At 37.3% G+C, this 22,267-nt stretch overlaps 1 protein-coding gene across 2 annotated transcripts in view; it reads right to left on the bottom strand.

Moving 5' to 3' along the window:
* Positions 1-22,267, bottom strand: part of cdk14 (cyclin dependent kinase 14) — a 143,328-nt gene that overhangs the window by 55,299 nt on the left and 65,762 nt on the right. For both annotated transcript variants that reach the window (XM_065299044.2, XM_065299045.2), the window contains 2 exons: positions 18,020-18,082; positions 3,405-3,528 (listed from right to left, as the gene is read on the bottom strand). In XM_065299044.2, coding sequence (XP_065155116.1) covers positions 3,405-3,528; positions 18,020-18,082 — 187 coding nt within the window. The remainder of the gene's footprint in view (positions 1-3,404; positions 3,529-18,019; positions 18,083-22,267) is intronic.

Raw genomic sequence — 22,267 nt, forward strand, 5'->3', positions numbered from 1 at the left:
GTTTTAAACGAATGGCTCTTTGGAATGACATTAAGTGGGACCTAGGCTGTTACAGTATGTTTAATTGCAGTTTTTTTTTCAAATGTGCAGTTTGTTGTTCATATTAAGCTGCAACTCATTTCACATTTACTTTTTCAAATGAAATAAAATTCATATAATAATTTCTGAACATAGCATTGCATTTGTGTTTAAAAAAATTGTTTTTGACTTGAAACAGTTGCATATTAAACTTAAATTGAGCTTATCCTTCCTATTATGTTGTTTTTTTGGGGGCGTGTTAGAGTGAGATTTTGTTAGGTGGTCCTCAGAAAAAAATTGGAAGATAAAGTGGTCCTTGGGCTGAAAAAGTTTGAGAAACACTGGTTTAGTTGAATAACTTGCCTTTCCAGATTAAATGCATGTTCTTTGGCTTTGTGAAATAATTTTCTTAATAATCGCAACGTATAGTCCACTGTGTATAAATAGTATAAATGTTTTTTCCTCTTCAAAACGAATGTTGACTGATGCGACTTATTCTCCGGAGCGACTTATAGTCCGTAAAATATGGTAGTTTTATATATATTCTTTATTTCAGCTTCTCCCAGCGAAGGGTCACCACAGCAGATCATCTGGCTAAATAACTCCATCTTACTTTGTCTCCCAACTGTCCCATGCGTGCTGTCCCCCTTATATGTTTATTTCCGATCCTGCAAAATCTCAGCATCTTCAACTCGGCCATCTCTAACTCTGCCTTTTTGTCAATGTCCTTCACCTCCAAACCACATAACTACTGTATATACATCATTTTTCGATATGTGTTTCCCGAGAAACAAACTCATTACCATAGCTTTGCTAAGCACCATGCTGCACCACTTGAGATACAGAATATGTGAAAAACATTTCTAGAAAAATCTAGACAAAAATTGCAAAGGTTAGATAAAATGTGACATTACATGTTAAACGTCTTTGCTGTCTGTTCTAACAATAGATGAATAGTGCAGTTTAAATACAGACAAACACTCACAGCTGACTGCAGAACATCAGAAAGATTAAACACTGAAAATACAGCTATTTATATCACCGACTATATAAACCATGTGACAGCAGACATGTTTGAACGGATGAAGATTCTGCAGATTTTTACATCATGCAATGAGAATTTCACTGCATCCAGTATAGACACAAATACACCTCATCGAGTACAGCAACTGTTCACTTCACCTACACATGATAAAGTCTTACTACACAAGAAAGCAACTAATCACGCGACAGCAGCACACTTGTGAGGACAGGAGGGGCCGTCGAGGGGCTCTGGTGACAGATCGGCTCCTAATGACCCCACTGGGGCCGCTGGCAGGACTGCAGGACTGCTGTAGCGCTGAGTTGTCCAGGCGGAGAAAAGGACCATATGCTGCAGACCGCCGGTCCAAATGCCTCTTCAGCAGCTGTTTGAGGACACGGCGCCACCAAAAATACACAGATTTTGGCAGAGCAGGATCTGTGTGTGTGTGTGTGTGTGTGTCAAGAGACTCCCGCTTGAATCACTTCGGTCCTAATTGAGTGGAAGAAACAACGTCCCGACAGCAATCTGCTGGTCAATCTGTCTGTCTGTCTGTCTCGCTCACCGCCTCTCTAGCTCTTTGTTTTCTTTCTTTCGTTCTGATTGTTCTTCACCTTTCATCTGCCGCATTTGACATTTCTCTGTCTTCAGTTCTGATTGGTCTTCATTCCTTCATATGAAAGCTCAATCAGTCGCAGCTGTCTGAGGTTTAACTTTTACTACAACAGAGATGACTGAAGCACGCACGCACACACTTTGCAAAATTGTTTAGGATTTTTTCCCAATAATAACCCTTTCCGCCAAAATAGACAAAAGTATAACCACAACAATAAAATTATAATGTTAACAAAGACCTTTTAATAAAAAATAAATAAAATAACAAAACTCAAATACAGTATACATAATAATACAATTCAAGTCTGATTTGTTTGTGGTCTTTACATAAATATTAATATTTGAACTGCACTGAAATACATTTCTACATTTACTTCTCAATGTTTGTTTGATACAGTAGTTTTAATTGGTTGAAATATGTTATATTATATTAAATGATGCGGTATGTATAAAATTATTTTACAATTATAAAAAAAAGACATTTATTTATTGAGATTTATGAGAATATTGGTCAAAACCAGTTAACACTGCCACAGTATAATAATGTTTGTTAGACTGGATATTGGCTATAACAAGGGGCGTAGCACAGGATCATGGGCCCTATCTAAAGATACTGTGTGGGGGGCCCCTATGTTACTTTTTTAAATGATAATGTAAAATTATCTTTGAAAATCAAATTATGGATTTGAATTTTTTATGTTTTTATAACCTAAAGATGCCTTGTGAACGTTTGCAACAGAAAATAGTGATTTTCATTTTGTCACGTTTTTACCCAAATAAGTCAAAATGGATTTATTGCGTTTTGTAACCAAATTCTTCATTTGCAACGTACGTTAATATTCTTTGATTGAATTATTGGAGATAACCAGTGCATTAAATTTGGGGCAGACACCGGTCTGGCTCTGCCACTAGCTGAAGCGACTTCGAAAAAAGGTGTTTTAGGGCAATTAAAGTGTAAGAAACAAACGTTAATTGATGTCAGGTATCGCGATTAATCTAGCAGAATAAAACTTTTTGTTTACACACATATATGATGTAAACAAAAACTTTTATTCTGCTATAGATTAATCGCAATTAATGGTTATGCATCCATAAGTCAGGTTTGTTTTAAGACTTAAGGCTCGCATGACTGAAATAACTGCCTGGAAGCATTGCAAACATGGCTGCCGAGGGTCACAACATCTCTCTATACTGTTAAAATAAAAATGCTTCAAAGATTCTTCACAGTAATGTCGTAAAAAACATTTTTGCTTCCTGAAAGAACATTCAGTCTGAGGTTCTTAGAAAACCATTCCATCATACCTTTTTATCATCTAAAAACCTTTTGTAAAACAGAAAAGTGATTCGGATGTTAAAGATTCTTTATAAAAACCATTCAGCCAAAAATGTTTCTTCTATGGCATCGTGAAGCACCTTCATTTTAAGAGTGTTTACTGTTGATCAGACTCATTCACAGCTAGATTCTCATTCATTATTCCCGAGTGATGATGAAGCTCACATCTGCTGCTCCAACCTTAGATCACATCAGTTTGCTCTTCACAGGTTCTTCTAAACAGAAGTACATTCACACTGGACAGAGTCTACCCATAATGCATCATCAAACATACTGATCAACAATACATAAGACAGATAACATGTACACAGTCTAACTAAACCTTACAAAATACAGAAAAGCATTCCTGCTTAAAACCATAAGACATAATGTAACAATGAACTGAGAAAAACCTTTAAAAAATACAAAAACACTTACCGAAGTCAGCCAGTTTGAGTTCCCCCATCTCACTGATGAGTAGATTTTGTGGTTTCAGGTCTCTGTGAAGGATGTACCGTTGATGGATATACGACAGACCTCGCAGTAATTGGAAAAGGAAGAGCTGTGGACATCGAAAACAGTTTACATCAAATCACAAAAGTTATGCAGTATGTACATTAAAGGGCTCCTATTATTTATGCAAGATGTAATATAAGTCTCAGGTGTGCCTAGAATGTGTCTGTGAAGTTTGAGCTCAAAATACACCACAGATTATTTATTATAGCATTACTTTTTGGGTCGGAGCAAATATGTGCTGTTTTAAAGTCTGTACCTTTAAATGCAAATGAGCTATGGACCCCAATCACTTACCAACAGACAGTGGGCACTTTTAGTTAAAAGAGATCTGATGAATACAGTCTGAGACAATAGTATCTCACTATTGAGATATTGTGGACAGCGTACAGATCACTGAGAGTGGAAACTATGGTAATGCAGGACTGTAAGTGGGCGGGGCTTTATCAATGTGACCTCACATTGATAAGAAAAGAATTGTATGATGATTAAAAAAGGAGTGGATGGATTTTTTTTCATTGTAGGCTGGTTGTGTTCACACACTGCCAACACACATTTATGTCCAAATACCTGTAAAAGTGGATTTTGCATGATAGGTGCTCTTTAAACCTGAGGCAACGGTATGGAGTTCAAGTGTATGGGAACGTGAAAAAAAATCTATAAGCATTGTGTATCATCTACAGACACTAAATGCCATTTCCATCCATGACACACGCGCAAATCAATATTTAATTTCAAACTTAGATAACCAGAATTCATCAAATCAGATTTGGATTGCAGTAAATGTGATTCTCCATCTAGAGATGTTATTTGTCCCACCTTCCATACTGTATATAAACCAATGTCTGTATATGATCTACTGTTATTTGGCATCTATTAAGAGTTATCATCTGGATTCTTCTGCTGAAAAGCTTTGGTGTTTTGATGAGCAATGCTCTCCTCGAATCAATCAAGAAGAGAAATCATTCTGATAGTTTGAGTGAAAAATCAATACACAAAACACAAAACTGAAGCCATCCGCTCAGCCACTTAATGTCTCACATCAGTCTGAAGAGATGAAGCGTTGCCTCTTTCTCTCCCCTGAAGAAATTAAAATGCCCTCTCTGTCAACCGAAAACAATCACAGTGTTAGGTAATTAGGAGAAGAGTCCAATCAGAGATCAGCGTCTATATTGGGGTCATATATGAGATATTTTTCAGCATTAAAGCTCTGAAATTAGCAGGGGGTTAAGTGTTTACCCACATCTAACAAAAACTATTCCTCAAAACCCTCCCTCCTCATTAAGAGACTGCTGAGAAAAACGCTACTTGTGTCTCTTTTGTATCACGCTTAGCTAACAGCCGCCGAGGGAAGAATCAATAAAATCATCCAATGGTACATTAACATAATATTCCATCAGTACTGACTGTAGATATAAGTATGTTTTACTGACAGATGGGTCAAATATTCAATTATTCACAATATATAATTAAAATAATCTTGTGTATTATGTTCATGAACAAAAATGATCAACAAATATTTTTTTCTTGAGTTAAAAACATGCAATGATGTTTTAAAAGATGTTCATGCATAAAGAAGATCAATAAATCCAAAGAGATATTCTTTCTAAAAGTGAAGGCACCTCCAGGTCTTTCTAAAACGTTTCATTCAAACGCGCCCCCACGTATCTACGTAACTGTGTGAGAGGATTTGCATAACACTGCCCAAATTTATATGCAAAAAAAGAAGGTGTAACTTGTATCATCGCTGAAGTATTGTTGCCGCCGCCGCTGCTGGCATGTCGTGGAGATGCTGTGCTTTGGGAGCTTGTAATGGGCAAAGCGTTTCCGTCACATGCCTAAAGGATTAGTCCATTTTCTTAAAAAAATCCAGATAATTTACGCACTACCATGTCATCCAAAATGTTGATGTCTTTCTTTGTTCATTTGAGAAGAAATTATGTTTTTTGAGAAAAACATTCCAGGATTTTTCTCATTTTAATGGACTTTAATGGATCCCAACACTTAACACTTAACAGTTTTTTGAAAAAAAAAAAAACTGTTAAGTGTTGAGTTAAGTGTTAAGTGTTGGGGTCCATTAAAGTCCATTAAAATGAGAAAAGTCCTGGAATGTTTTCCTCAAAAAACATAATTTCTTCTTAACTGAACAAAGAAAGACATCAACATTTTGGATGACATGGTGGTGAGTAAATTATCTGGATTTTTTTAGGAAAATGGAAAAATCCTTTAAGGTATTCGGCCAATCACAATGCACTTGATATCTGGCCAATCAGAGCACGCTGCACTATTCAGAATCGTTACATTTCAGAAAGGCTGGCCATAGAGGAGCAACAATAATGTACGATATATGCAAAATAATTTTTTGAAAATTAAACTTCGTAAACAAACTACACCAAATAATTAGATTTTAAGCAACGTCATATGACCCCTTTAAACATGGCAGTCGATCAGATCAAAGCAGTAAACAGACAGAGACTGGGCTAAAGAACAGAAATCTGACCGCCCATCCTTAATATAATAATTGAGTTAAAACTGCCTATCTGGAACAAAAGAGAGAGAGAGAGAGAGAGAGACAAAGAGAGAGAGAGGGAGGGAGAGATACAGATAGCCTCCAGACATACACTGTCCAATTAAGAGCCAAACTCAATGTAATCAGATAGAGAGATGACAGGGACACATGTAATAATCCTGAGGAAAGAGATAAAGTCCAGCGGGACAAAAGAGCAGGTTCAGATGTGAGATGGGATGAGTCAGAGCAGGGTCTGATCTATAGAGATCAGACAGTAAAATCAATATAAGCGTGCTGGAGTTTGGAGACATCTGCAAGGGGATTAACAGCCAAATGTATATATTCTCAAGGAAACAACAGTAAAAGAGAGTTAAAGCTTAAAATTATAGTCAACAAACAACAGAACACCACTACTGCAGTATTAACACAAATATATACAGATGCATGCCAACTTTAATCTTAGTTTGCTTGAAAAAAAAAGAATTAAGCACACAACTCAACTAAAAAATCTGCATAATTACACTCAAAACCTATTTGATGTTTAATATATTCAAAGCAGGTTTGAGGGATATTAATGCACATAAATACACCAACACGTACACATGAGTACACACACCCATGTGCATGCACACACATACATTCACATATGCACGCACAAACATGCATGAATGCACACATGCATGCATGCACACACAAACACGCACGTACACATGCATGCACACACACACACGCATGCATGCACACACATGCACTGAAACAAAGGCTTCTTTCATTACTTCATATGAATAAGGATTAATTGAACTGCTCTGATTTATTATGAAATTGAATATATGGCCAACGGCAGCACTCATGTGATGTAATGAGTATTAATGCTACAAGCCATTCAATTGTAATAGATATTTAATGTCTAATAACGCTCTGAAAATGAGTGTAATTTATCATATATAACAGAATAATAATCCATCCTCAATAATTTCACATGAACTTTTATCTGATTATGATGTCATTCATGCTGTCTGATCACTTTTACTACAGCTTATAATCATCTGATCAAACAAATCTAACATCTATTCAACTTCAGCAAGCAACTCGACAAGCATCGAACACTTTTTACTGTTCAGAGTTATGAAGCTTACAGTATAACTTTCACCTGACGGACGATAAAAAAATCTCAATGCAATCTATGAGGGAAAATCTTATATATTTACACTGCAGAAGGGACCGAGACAAATCTACAGAGCAGAATATAACAGACACACACAAGACTATAAGTCACCATATACTGTACACTACAGTAACAACCACCCAGAACACCCTAGCAACTGTACATCAACACCCTAGCAACCAACTAGAAGACCCCTGACAACCACAAAGAAAGTAACTAGCAATGACAAGCAATGTTTTAAATTGTCTTTAAAGGGGACATTTCACAAGACTTTTTCAAAGGTAGAAAAATAAATCTTTGTTGTCCCTAGAGCAGTGGTTCTCAAACTTTTTCAACGTGCGGCCCCCCTTGTGTACGGTGCATTCCTTCGCGGCCCCCCAAAGAAAACTGATGACAAATGTGTTCTGAAACATAACATTTTAATTAAACAAAAACATATAAAAATATACAAAGTAGTGCTGTTGGTTAGTAGCCTTATTTTTTTTTTAGGTTTAATTTCACAGAATTCATGATAATTGTACATGATTAATGTATTTTAAAAAATAGCATAAAACAGGGGCCCCCCTGAAATGAACAAAAGCAATTATATTTTGTTAAGTGAAAGACATCTCTATTTATCATAAATAAAACAATTTTAAAGACCAAAGTGTGGATCAACTGTTGTGTGCTATTTATATTTTTAGATATCTATGTTCACATCAATTCACAATTACATTTTTTATGTTTGTTAACATGTTATCTGTTCATTATTTTGATGTCTTATCCATACCAAGTGGTCATCTCATATTTACAGTACTTCTGATATCATATGAATGATGCATTAAGAGTTCATCACTGATCTGTTTTATCTGGTGTCAATAGTTTCAAAAATCAAAAGAGATAAAACCCATCACCATGAAGAAAGACAAAGAAAGCAGTGTGTCTAGAGACTGTGGTTGGGCAGAATTGCTGCTAAATGAAGCAAGTGTCTAACATCTGCTGAAGAAACAGAGCGACTCCTCCACGAGAAGAGCTGAGAGATTGAACACAGTTGGGTTTTTAATGGGGCGTATCTGTGATCCATCAGTATCACACCTGCTCTTCAGTTTAATGGATTTATACGGATGACAGTCAGAGATCTTGTGTGATCTTCACCACATGAAAAACGAAACTGGAAACGCCCTGCTGCATGGACCACATTTACATCTCTAGAATTCAATCTTTAATGTTGCAGCACTTTATCAAAACTATATTTATAGACATTTGTCATTAAACTGTAAACCCTAATAAGTTGATTGAATAAACTTGTTTCCCTAAGTAATGAGTCTCCCAAAAACCTAAATATTTAAATTCATCAAACTTGGAGTTTGTACAGTGCACTAAAACAATTAAGTTCACTTGGTGTTCATAAAGACTAAACTCAAATTGTCATTTAACTTTATATAACTTGATGATGTCAATCAATGAATGAAGTTAATTCTCCACAGACGCACACAACAACCTGCACTGTTGACATGTATCTTGAAAATACAATGACCAAAATTAAATAATTCACAGTTTTCAGGTGCAAGGGCTTATGGGTATCCCCAGCATTTTGAACTGATCATTTTAAGTAAATTGCATTTAAATTAAGTTTATGGTTTGTGTAAGTTGGATAGTTAAGTTATGTTTGTTTTATTAAGCTAAATTTAAATCATGATTGCTTGATATTTTCAGTACAAACAGCATATAGCTTTCAGTGTAGTCTACAATATTTAATTAAAAAGAATGCAGGGGAATCGTTTGAAAAGTTGAATTATTTTAGCATTTTTGTAAGATATAATGCAACAACTAAAGAAAACATCTCATGCCCAAGTATTTCATTACTCCATATTTAACTGTCAAGTACTTGTGTGCTGAAAATGCCCTGCAAAATTCACTGCTGTTTTGTTGGTTAGTGCTCCTCTGTTGGAAGCTGTGTTTCCAGTGAAAAGGCTTATTGTGGCCACCACCAAGTTAAAGGATTACTCCACTTTCTTGAAAAAATTAGAGCTGTCAAAAGATTAATCACGATTAATTGCATACAAAATAAAAGTTTGTTTTTGCATAATATATGTGTGTGCACTGTGAAATTATATATATATACATTTTATTGTATATATAATTATATATACATAAACACAAATATATTATGCAAACACAAACTTTTATTTTGTATGCGATTAATCGCAATTATTCTTTTGACAGCCCTTCAAAAAAATAAAGAAGTAAGCACTTTTAATGCAGCTTCAAGGACAATCCCAACCAAGGCATAAAGGTCTTACAGCAAAACAATTTTAGTTTTTTTTACCAAAGATAAAAATAAGTACTTTTAAACCACAACTTCTTGTCTTGCACTAGCCTTGTGACGTAAGGTCATGCTGGCACGTCACAAGGCTAGTGCAAGACGAGAAGTTGTGGTTTAAAAGTACTTATTTTTATCTTGATAAAAACTATGATTGTTTTGCTAGACCTTTATGCCTTGGTTGGGATCGTCCTTGAAGCTGCATTGAAACCATAAACTGTTGAGGTCCACTAAAGTCCACTATATGGAGAAAAATCATGGATTTTTTTTTTTTTTTCAAAAAAACTTAATTTTCTTTTGACTGAACAAAGAAAGATATAAACATTTGGAAGACATGGGTGAGAGTAAATTATCAGGATTTTTCTATGAAAGTGGACCATTCCTTTAAACTACGTTTTCATACAAATATATATATACAAAAATCATATAAAGCTCATCACACACTGGTGACTAGATATACGGCTCTTTTCAGCAAATCACTGAATTGAAATCTGACCGCAAAAGTCCTTCCTCATATCAAATAACTTCTGATGTGTTGAAATATGAACCAGAGGAAGACCAAACTGACCTCAGATCACCTCAAACGACCGCTATCATACACAATAAATGAGAATAATGGACCATTAGTATGACAGCACAGCTATTTCCTATAAATGCTTTAAGCACTATTTTTTATTGGGTCTTAAAATGTAAAAGTTTTGCTTTTTAATACAACTTATTTTTAAAACAATCCTCTCGTCAGCTGTAAAAGTGCACTTACACACTTAAGAAAAAAATCACCTTGTATCTCTTCTTTTTCCATTCAACACAGAGATTTTCTATGAATTTCCATTCTCCATACACACTCTTAAAAAAGACATAAAAATAAAATTAAAGTACTGCAATGATAATTGTAAATCATTTTCTAATATAAATGTTTAATATGTTGCATGCTATGAATGCAGTGTAAGTTACTTTAGATCAATGTAAACAACTTTCTTAATTTCAAATAAAAAATGCTTCTAATAAAAATGAGAAAGTGCATGTGACTGACTGGACAAATCCTTTTATTTTAATATGGCATAAAAAAAGAGTAGCGTCAGAGTCTTAATGTACTCCTCTCTGAAGGTGACAGCCGGCTGTCGTCATCAATTAATTCATTTAAGCAGACTCATTAGAGCAACCTCACACATGGAGTGAATCAATGATTCAAGCATGCAGTCTCGCATAACAAGGACTTGGAGAATATCTTGTTATTTCTAGCGTAAACACAGCACATGCACAGGAGGTCTGCGGTTGGAAGGCGGCCCAGAAACAAAGTCTGGTCAGGGACGTCCGTCTCCCCCACCTCATCTCTCTACCGCTTGACCAGTAATTACATTAACAGCTAACGCCGCCAGCGTTCCCATTGAAAGGATAATTCCCTTCAAACCTCCAACAGAGAATCTAATGGCTTTTATGAGTCGGATTGGTGAATGGAGAGAACAGGCAGCACAAATAAATCTGGTGAAGGTAATGGAGAAAATTAAACCTGTGTGGCCTGTTTGCTTGTGACTCTGGCAGCTAATCTCCATTTAGTGTCTATTCTAGATTGTTTGAAGATGAGTTCGAGATAATAAAACAGCATCTTGTGTTAAAATCAGAACAGAAATTGTGTTTATGGATGCATTGACTGCTGTATAACTCAATATTCTCCTCCAGATGCACACAGATTCATCTGATCCAATGTTTTTTTATGTCTACAGAACCTGAAAAACAAGTCTTAAAAAAACTACCCGGTAGTAATTGATACTAGGTTTAGTTTCTACTTGCAGCATGAAACATTGTTTTTAGCATGTTGTGTTTTCCTTATGTCTACTTTAAATTTAATTCAATCTGATGTTATTAAACAATTTTATAATATAAAGTTCCCCATTTAAAAGAATTGTAATGATTATTCTGTCATTATTTACTCATACAGAAATAATTGACGACGGGCCGTTGAATTATAAGAACATAATGCACACCCAAGGTGGTAACTCTTTCCCCGCCAGCATTTTTTATGATTTTCACAAAATTTTAATGCCTTCCAGAAAATGCTCTTTTTTAAATATATAAACATACAATATAAGAAATAAAAGAACAGACCCTCTGCTTTTAAACAAAAAATCCACCACCTGGTGGATAATAGCGGTATTGCAGATTTACGAGATAACTCGTCAAAGGGGGGAAAGAGTTAAATAATTCAAAGGACCAGAGTCAATTATTTCTCTTATACCATGGTTAACACAAACATTGCTCTGGTGCCTATTTTCAAGACATTTAAAAGTTACGTGTGCAGTTTAAAGAAAAATAATCAAAAAAAATCCGCTCATAATGAGAGGGAGAGGGTTACTGTGCCGAGTCGAAGTACTCCCAAAAGTGCTATTCCGCCATATAATATAGTTCCTCTTTTAAACCCAGTTAGAAAAGCACTACGTTTTATTTTGTGCCACCATACTGTACTTGCTCATATAACTACTCGTCTTAAATAGGAAAACCGTTGATGTGTTTGGTCACTTTTAACTTTATCTCTGTTTGGTACCATTGAATGAATGGGGCTAAGCTAAACGCTATCAAAGTGTCGCCGCGCGCCACAACGATGAAGTGCACGCACTAAGATGATAGAGGGATGTATCAACTCTTCTTAGTTAAGGTAATAACATAGTTTAATATGGAAAAAGGATAGACTATTCCTTTAACAGTGTGGGAATGACTGAATCAGAATGACTGATTTGATGCAATACCATCAACGTCCAAAAGATGTCGCTAACTGGAAAAAGCTTGCCAAGGGGGGCAACAAAAAAGTAAACACTGAATGTTGCGTGTTTAAAACAGAATGGACAGCAAAATACTTCACCAACATCAGACAGAAGCTGATATGTTTTTTTTTGTTGCTATTTTTAAAGACCAAAGCAAAGCACATGAAATTATTGCCCTTAAGAAAATGAAGCATGCTTTAACTACATTAAGCATATGTTTTATTTGTTGTAACTACACATTTACTATAGTCTCATGGTATTTGATTTGTAGTAAAACTGTGGTAATACAAATGGGAATTAATCTGCTAAAACCATGGTTACTCTTCCTTATGGTAAACTGTAAAAATGGCTCACAATCTTACTATGCCAAATATACACTCACCGGCCACTTTATTAGGTACACCTTACTAGTACCGTGTTGGACCACCTTTTGCCTTCAGAACTGCCTTAATCCTTCGTGGCATAGATTCAACAAGGTACTAGAAACATTCCTCAGAGATTTTGGTCCATATTGACATGATAGCATCACGCAGTTGCTGCAGATTTGAATCTCCCGTTCCACCACATCCCAAAGGTGCTCTTGGATTAAGATCTGATGACTGTGGAGGCCATTTTAGTACAGTGAACTCATTGTCATGTTCAAGAAACTAGTCTGAGATGATTTGCATTTTATGACGTGGCGCATTATCCTGCTGGAAGTAGCCATCAGAAGATAGGTACATGGTGGTCATAAAAGGATGGACATGGTCAGAAACAATGCTCAGGTAGGCTGTGGCGTTGACACAATGCTCTATTGGTAGTAATGGGCCCAAAGTTTGCCAAGAAAACATCCCCCACACCATTACACCACCACAACCAGCTTGAACCATTGATACAAGGCAGGATGGATCCATGCTTTCATGTTTTTGACGTCAAATTCTGACCCTACCATCCAAATGTCGCAGCAGAAATCGAGACTCATAAGACCGGGCAACATTTTTCCAGTCTTCAACTGTCCAATTTTGGTGAGCTCGTGCCAATTGTAGCCTCTTTTTCCTATTTGTAGTGGAGATGAGTGGTACCCGGTGGGGTCTTCTGCTGTTGTAGCCCATTCGCCTCAAGGTTGTGCGTGTTGTGGCTTCACAAATGCTTTGCTGCATACCTCGGTTGTAACGAGTGGTTATTTGAGTTACTGTTGCCTTTCTATCAGCTTGAACCAGGCTTGCCATTCTTCTCTGATCTTTAGCATCAACAAGGCATTTGCGCCCACAGAACTGACGCTCACTGGATATTTTCTCTTTTTCGGACCATTCTCTCTAAACCCTAGAGATGGTTGTGTGTGAAAATCCCAGTAGATCAGCAGTTTCTGAAATACTCAGACCAGCCCGTCTGGCACCAACAACCATGCCACGTTCAAAGTCACTTAAATCAGCTTTCTTCCCCATTCTGACGCTCGGTTTGAACTGTAGCAGATTGTCTTTCTTGACCGTGTCTACATGCCTTAATGCATTGAGTTGCTGCCATGTGATTGGCTGATTAGAAATTTGCGTTAACAAGCAGTTGGAATGGTGTACCTACTGTAATAAAGTGGCCGGTGAGTGTAAGTCTTCTTCAGAAATGCATGTATCCACAGGAAGAGAGAATTTTTTTTTCAAAATATGAAAGTAGTGAAAAGTATTCATAAAATTAGGGTGTAGATGAAAGTGAGTGTTGATTTGGATTAAATAAAGCTACATTTGCCCTTCATAGTATGCGGCCCTTCAACTTTATTTCAAAACCTGATGTGGCCCTTGAGTAAGAAAAGTTTGCCCACCCCTGATCTACTGTATAGTGAGCACATTTGTCAAAAATATCATAAAACATCAATAACAGTCAATAATGGGACAATTTAGATTTCAGGCTAAATTACCCACTTTAACTTCATTTATAATCCAAGCATGATAACGTGTATACATGCAGGAATAAAGCGATATATCAGTCACTCAAAGCACTGACCTGATCTTATATACTTGAATCTACAGAGGACTTCTGATGATGGGTGAGATATAGAGTTACTGTGACACGAGTATTAGCTGACATTGTGAACGTCTGTGAGACCCGTATGCTGTCAGAAACTCAATAACACGCCAATGTGAGGTGAGATGACAAAATTACATCCTTCTGAAACATCAGCAGAAAGAGACGGCAAGCGCTTCAGGTAAATGTCTCTCTCTTTCTTTCTGTCATATGAACTCTCAATGCATTTGAATTTCAATGAGAAATGATAAATACTTTATTATGTAAATCCAGACTCATATAAACGTGCTGCATTACATTACATATGCAACCTCATTCTCTCAATCTCTTCTTTAGTGAGCTCTCTTATATGACTTCACTTTTACCAACTCACTCCTCGATTTCGACCTGACACTCATGTTTTGTTTTTGTTTTTAATTAAAGAGCCAGAAAATATTGATAGGACAAACACATGAATGTTTTGAAAGCCCCAGAGATGCAGCGTTAAAATAAATCTGTATATTAATCTGGGAGACAGACAGAGCTTCACAGTAACATCTGCATGTGTTTCTGTCAATCTCAGTGGCCTCTTCTGGGCAGCACTGACACATGGAAATGACAAAGATGTGAAAATATCGAGAGGGACGTATTTGATATTAAAAAACACATTACTGAAGTGATATTGAACTATATTAGTGCCGTCTGACAGACAGGAGGTTGAATGATTTCTTTGTGCTTGAGTATCACCTGAATGCTCACATAAACGTACAAATTCGATCAAAATGCAGCCACACACACTCATAAATGTATGGTCATCACTATACTTTAATTCATCAGAATTCATGCTTCACCTCCTCTGCACACGTGTGCTTTATCTGCTCTATTAAACACTGAAGACAGCATCACATTACAGATGTGTCTCCGGTGTATCGGCTCAGTTCTCGTGTAGCTCAACTGGCAGAACATTGCATTAGCTGTGCAAATGTTTGTGGGTTAAATTCCCAGGGTGTGCACAAACAGAAGAAAGTACAGGTATAGCTTGAATGCTTTGGATAAAAGTGTCCGTCAAATGCATAAATGTCAACAGGACCTCGCTGTGAGAGACAACCAATAATCAAAAGTCATACTAGAAAGATCGACCCACTGCTGTTTGTTTTAGTTTAAGTTTAGCAGTCTGTTGTGAATCTCTGCTCATGCACATGGCTTTGGTCATGTCATCTGTCAGATGAAAGAGGAAGCCAGTAAAATAGGTCTAAACTGCAATTCATCGACTGGCCGCTAAAGACCCAGAGACCTTAATGTTAAAATCCCCTACTTTACAGCAGAAAATAATGTTTACAGCCTGGTACAAAAAGTGTTTTTGGTCTATAAAATGATTTTTTCCTTTCATGACAACTGTGAAGGGGGTGATTTTTTTGTTTTTTTGTTTAAATTACATGCATAATTAAGGGCATGGCTACTTGAGTGACAGGTGAATTGCCGTCAAGCTAGATGGCCGTGGTTTCAGCAACCAGTCACCTTAAGTCCACCCATGTCCCACCTCTTTGCCAATTTTCAGGTATCCAGAAGTGACGCGGAGCCAAAATGTCGATGGCAGGCTCCGCCTACTCTGGCCTTTAAAAATGCTCTTCACAAACCTACAAGTGACGTCACGGCAGAGATGTTCACAAGTCTCTGAGCTCGAGTCCGAGTCAAGTCTGAAGTCTTTGAGCTTGAGTCCAAGTCAAGTCTGAAGTCTCTGGGCTCGAGTCCAAGTCAAGTCTCAAGTCTCGTTGTAACAAATAAAACTCTAATAACAAATAAAGAAATTATAAACATTTATAAAAAAAACAAAGTTGCACATTAAGTAAGGTCTAAAATTAGAATTAGGTACAGAAATTAAATTAAATGGATAATAACACTGTCTTTATTGTACAAATTAAATATTATTATTATTATTTTTGAGCAATAGAAGTGATTTTCTGTTTGTCTTGGGTTGTTTGATTAACATTAATGACACATACTTAAGTAGGTTAATTGAGGTTACTGTCTCTTTATTAAGAACAAATAAGCCCAGACTGTATCTTAAAGGACAAGTTCGGTATTTTAGACTTAAAGCCCTGTTTTCAGATTGTTTATGGTGAAATAGAATGGTTTTGACTGAAATTTCGACATTTTCGGCTGCCCTGAGAATTTTCGCTTGTTTGTGTTCCAGCTCAGACCTCTACAATGGCTTTATAGGTGCACTGGAACAATCCTTCCTAAAATGCATTCAACTTTCGTTTACAAAGACGTGAAACTCACCGAGTGGTCAGGGGTGTTCACTGGTATGCTCACACAAAAATCGCTCCAAAAGATGCATTCCAACAGGTTTTATCGTAGTTTTTACCAACTCCATTGACTGTATTAGACGTCCTGTGAGGTACGGTATTATTCCGCGCCGGGAACTTTGTTTCTATTCTTGCAATTGGCAAAGGCGGATTAGCGCCACCACCTGGGCTGGAGTGTTTATTATTCAAGCTCTAAGCGGAAGAATGTACGGGTGTGAGGCGTTTGGGGAAATAGGTCCACAAGTTAACAACGAATGGTAAAACAGCTGTTGGAAAGCATCTTTTGACGCGATTTTTGTGTGAGCATATCAGTGAACACCCCTGACCACTCGGTGAGTTTCTCGTCTTTGTAAACGAAAGTTTAATGCATTTTAGGAAGGATTGTTCCAGTGCACCTATAAAGCCATTGTAGAGGTCTGAGCTGAAACACAAACAAGCGAAAATTCTCAGGGCAGCCGAAAATGTCGAAATTTCAGTCAAAACCATTCTATTTGACCATAAACAATCTGAAAACAGGGCTTTAAGTCTAAAATACCGAACTTGTCCTTTAAGACACAAACAAAAAAAATTATTAGAAAAAGAATACTGTGAGATCATTTTGCGTGTATGTGCCTTGTCAAGAAAAGAAAGATTTTATGTTGGCTTAACTTTTGAAACACTTCTCTCTGTATGTGCACTACTGAGGGCACTTAAACGCGTGCTCAAACACAGGCAGAGGGCGAATTCCAAACAGCGCTTCAGGAAGAAGATGCAGCAGTCGCTTCACATAAAAACGTTACGTTGTTTTTCATTGCTCTATTCAGCAAATGTATGTTAATGGACTACACTACAGTATGACACAAAGTAGCGCAACTCTGGACCTGACTGGAGCTGGACCGGATACACTTAACCGCATGTGCGTACAGAAATCTGCTTACTTGAGCGCCTTTTTGCGGTTAAATTGTTTAACCATTTAAACAATAGCAAGCCTTAGAAACACGTTAATGACAAACTTACCCTATTAAAATTGAATATTAATCCGCAAATCGCATGCGAGCCGAACCGCGGATCCGTCACAGCACTACCCAAAGCTTCAGATGAATGCCACAGTAGCGGCTGCCTGCAGGTACAGTCGACATGTATGTTCGCGGCCGCGCACGCGGAGCAGATACGTCACGTGTTACGTTGTGGGCAGGTTGTAGGTAACTGAGGGAGCTATGACAGCGAGCTCATCAGACGTTTCCTAAAAATAAACATTGTTCACGAGTCGCGTGGCTCGAGTCCGAGTCGAGTCTGAAGTCTTTGAGGGTCGAGTCTCAAGTCGAGTCTGAAGTCACTGTGTGTGCGACTTAAGTCACACTCGAGTCCGAGTCTTAAACTCAAGTCCCCATCTCTGCGTCACGGACATTAAGTCCTTGTTTTTACAGTCTATGGTCTAAACCTGCATGACTTCTGCTCTCCATCTAGCTTTAAAGCTTTAGTTGACTTTAGTTGAACACAGCAGGATCTTCAACACAAACATGTAAAACAGGTAAAGACTTACCCTAACATTGTCTGGATGGAGACCTCCAGGATGTTTGTCCATGTATTGGCACAAATCTGTGTGCTAGACAGAGAAAGAAACAAGGACAAATGAGACAGATATGGAAAACAGGCTCTGTTACAAAACCTAATGAGCCCCCTTGCCTTTCTATCAGCTTGAACCCCATTGCACTGTAAAAAGTGAAAAGTTGGTTCAAATTACTATAATTGGTAACACCTAAAATTTTTTAAAGGTATAGCGAAAGATTTTCTTTTTCCAGGTGGATCATCAAGACTATTGGTCATCCTAGATGTCAGTCATTCTGGTGATATGTTTACGCAAGGCCGTCGTACGTGCTCGTCCCTAGGTTCACTTTCTGCACATGCACACTTTCAGGTGTATATGTGTGGTGAGCTACGGTTTCAGACATTCATTGAAGCTCGCATTCTCAACGTGTTTTTTCAAAATGTCTAAGCGTCGCAAGAGAAAAAGTGTCTATGAATTGTATGACTGATGCCTCAGTCGCGAAGTTTCTACTTGACAGGTAAAGTTTGTCATGCTATTTGGAGAAATCCATTTAAAATCAATGCTAGTAAAAGTTGATTTAAGCTATGATTAGCGCTGCTAGCCCTGGCACAAGTCACGAACCGCGCAGACACGGTAAACATCTATATGTATGAGACATGCCGACAGCAACTTCTAAACAGAGCAAAGAGGAGATCTAGGCTCGTGCATGCTCTCTCTCGTGCACGTTAATAGGCGTTCCCTCTCGGGAGCAGGTAGAGTGTTGTGCATGTGCATTTTTGGAAGGGCGGTTCTTTTAAAAAATTTGGGAAAGTCTTCCGCTTTACATTTTACATTAGTTTCACTTTATGTTGAGTAAACTTACATTTTTAGGTGTTACCAATTAAAGTAACTTTTAAAGGGGACATGTCACAAAAATTTTTAAGATGTCAAATAAATCTTTGGTGTCCCCAGAGCACATGTGTGAAGTTTTAGCTCAAAATACCCCACAGATCATTTATTATAACATGTTAAAATTGCCAATTTGTAGGTGTGTGCAAAAATGTGCCGTTTTGGGTGTGTCCTTTAAAATGCAAATGAGCGGATGAAGTGCAAACACTGATCACAATGATGGTGGTTTGATTCAATTGGATCTCATTTGTGCTGTGAGTTATTTTCTCTTTCTCTCTGCACTAAATGGCAGTGCTGTGGTTGGATAGTGCGGTATTATTATATTAAGAGCTCCTTATGACATCATAAGGAGAGCCAAATTTCAATTACCTATTTTTTTCAAGTGCTTGTCGGGGATGGTTTACCAAAACTAAGTTACTGGGTTGATCTTTATCACATTTTCTAGGTTGATAGAAGCACTGGGAAGCCAATTATAGCACTTAAACATGGAAAAAGTCAGATTTTCATGCCTTGGCCCCTTAAAGTTGAACCAACTTTTTACAGTGTGCCTACATACACTGTAAAAAGTTATTGACTTACATAAAAACTTACATACACTTATTGCACTTAAATGTTTTATCAACTTGAATTGAGTTGCTATAAATTATAAAAATAAACTTAAATTATTAGCTTATATTAAGTGAATTAGCTTTATTTTTTATCATTTATAGCAAGTGATTGAATTTTTAAAGTTGATTAAACGTAAAAATTTAGTGCAACAAGGAATTTTTACATTGTAGCGACTTATCTGTGTCACCTTTAAAATGTTGCCTACATTAAGGTGACAGATTTTTCAAATAACAAGTAGGAACATGTTCTAGTTCAATGGTTAAAATATCCTTAAAAAATTATTTGTTATTGTTCATGAATTTACAATCGGGTACAAAACTCTTTTGAATGTTTTCATCTTTCTATTGTTGTGGGTTTATGGAGTACCGAACACCAAAAAAACGGGACTGTCCCCAGAAAACGGGGACATCTGTTCACCTTAGCCTACAAAGTCAGCCTACTAGTCTATAAACAGAGCCAGAGAAGCATGTAAGCCATAAAATGCGGCTTCATGGCAAACAGGATGAGGTGAAGGTCACCTACAGGAAATTAATGTTAAAAACAAACCATTTCCAACTCATTTAAACTGAAACTGATTTTCTGCAAGCCTGACCCCTTGATTGTCATTTTCTCTGTGAATGTCAAGAATACAAAGAGACTAAACAGTGTAGTGGACAGACTGACTAACACCCTGACCGTATCAAATGGAAATGATTTTCTGTGTACTGGCTCAGTCTCAAGCCCTCCGTCTCTTTCCAAAGCTTCAGTAATGGGATTGTCAGGGGTGCACATGGCTTTCTTGGCCGCGTGGCAGTGCATGTCAACAACATCAGCGGGAGAAAGATTTACCCACGATCCTTTATTCTGCCCACAGACCTGATATTTACAAACACCCACTTCAGCCACGCCTGTCCATCTACCGCTTCTCGTGTCAATCATAATTAACGTCTAGCCCTGGAAAATGAATTGATTTCCTTGGTGCAAAACCCTCCATTCGTTAGTGCTGCGAGTCTAAACGCCAGGCGCAGCTGTGCGACGTGCAGCGCATACTGAACGTGTGACGACCCGACTGCATTTTCTGACTGAAATAACTCTGATGAGATCTCAGCGGTGGTCTCAGATTAATATCAAAGCTACATCTAGTATCTCTCGAAGGGCCGAGGATATCAATAGCTAAGATGTTGTCCAATCTTCATGTTTTGATTGTTTTCTTTGACGCCCTGCGTGTTAGTTCACCTCTCATGAATAAATCACACCGACGCCGCTATTTCACACTCATCCAATTTAGCAAGAGGACGTCAATTTACCATTAACATTAACCAGTGTATCAACATATCAACAGTGGGATCTGAAATGAAAAACAGCACTACGAAATAAAGTTAATATGTGAATGCAAACCAACATCTTTTCCTACAGCATTCAGATGAAAGCCTCTTACATAAAAGTTTATGACAGTACAGCACACAGGTCGAGCATTTACAACTCTTCAAACTATGAAAACTTTTATCTTTCAAAAGTCAACTCTATATAAGTTTATTTAGTGTTTCAGATGGAGCTTAAAATAAAATACATGGAGGGAACATGGATGTAAACCCAGCAGGCAATTTTGGCTAAAACAAGGCTAAATTTGGGCTGTCAGTGAAAGTCTAATAGACGTCTACCATAGCCCAAGAATAGATGATACGTATAAGTTTAAAACAAATGAAAGCAAACACCTTGAACACTTGTTGATTTTGCTTACATGTTGGAATATCATACATCTTCAAGTTATTTTGGCAAAAATGGCATGTAACCAAATTCAAGGTTATTTAAAGGGGCTGAATGTAAGTTATTACTTAAAAACCCTATCTAGTGCCAAAATAGTGCGTGACCGGCGTCGGGGAAAAGACAAGAGTAAACATCGGATTGGCATTTGATTCTTGGAGGGAGCTCCGGTCAGCGCTGGGTATGAAAACAGACCATGAGCAGGTTTCCTTTTTACTACAAAGGTAAGACATAGTTACAGGGCATCTGTAATATATTATGTTATTGTTTTTGTGGTGTAATGTTAACGATAGCATTTATTTTGTGGTGTAATGCTAACGATAGCATGTAGCACAGGGCCGTTTCAAAAGTTACTTTCTTATATGAATTATCTTTATTCAGAGCACGAGTGCATTTAGATTGTGAGTGTCTGGAGTGTGTTTTACAGTGTCCTGTTACAAAACTTTTAGAAGTAGACTTCTGTTGAAAATATAAAGTAGCACTGCAACATTTTGCTAAAATATGGTCTGTCAAACAATAACCTTACAGTACTGTAACTTTTCTTACATTTGTAAACATGCTGGTGAGTCTCAATGAGCTGTCTGTGGTTGCTACGGCAACTCTGGTTGTTGTGGTCGTGCTCGTACGAGTGTGCCCACCGAGAACGAGCATGAGACTGGCTGCAGTTTCTATAACGACCACTGGTGTCAGTAACGGTTAGAAATTTCTCAACTTACGGAGAGCCCCTTTAAGGTAGAAGTGGGTTACTCATAGCCAGACTAAACTGGGTCTATAGTTAGCCGTCATTTCAATATCTCGCTTTGCGTGCTGGGAAATCATGAGAGATGAAAAAAAATTTTTTATCAGCTGATCCTGAGAATTTCCAGTCCTTCCTTAAAAAAATGTAACCTTAATGTTTAAAAATGCTTTATAGTTGGGATGCACCGATAAAACATTTCTGTACCGATACTGATATTCAACGAAATCTACCAATACCGACAGTTTTGCTCTGTTTTAGATCTG

This window comes from Paramisgurnus dabryanus, chromosome 13 (assembly GCF_030506205.2).
Source record: "Paramisgurnus dabryanus chromosome 13, PD_genome_1.1, whole genome shotgun sequence".
Lineage (NCBI taxonomy): Eukaryota > Metazoa > Chordata > Actinopteri > Cypriniformes > Cobitidae > Paramisgurnus > Paramisgurnus dabryanus.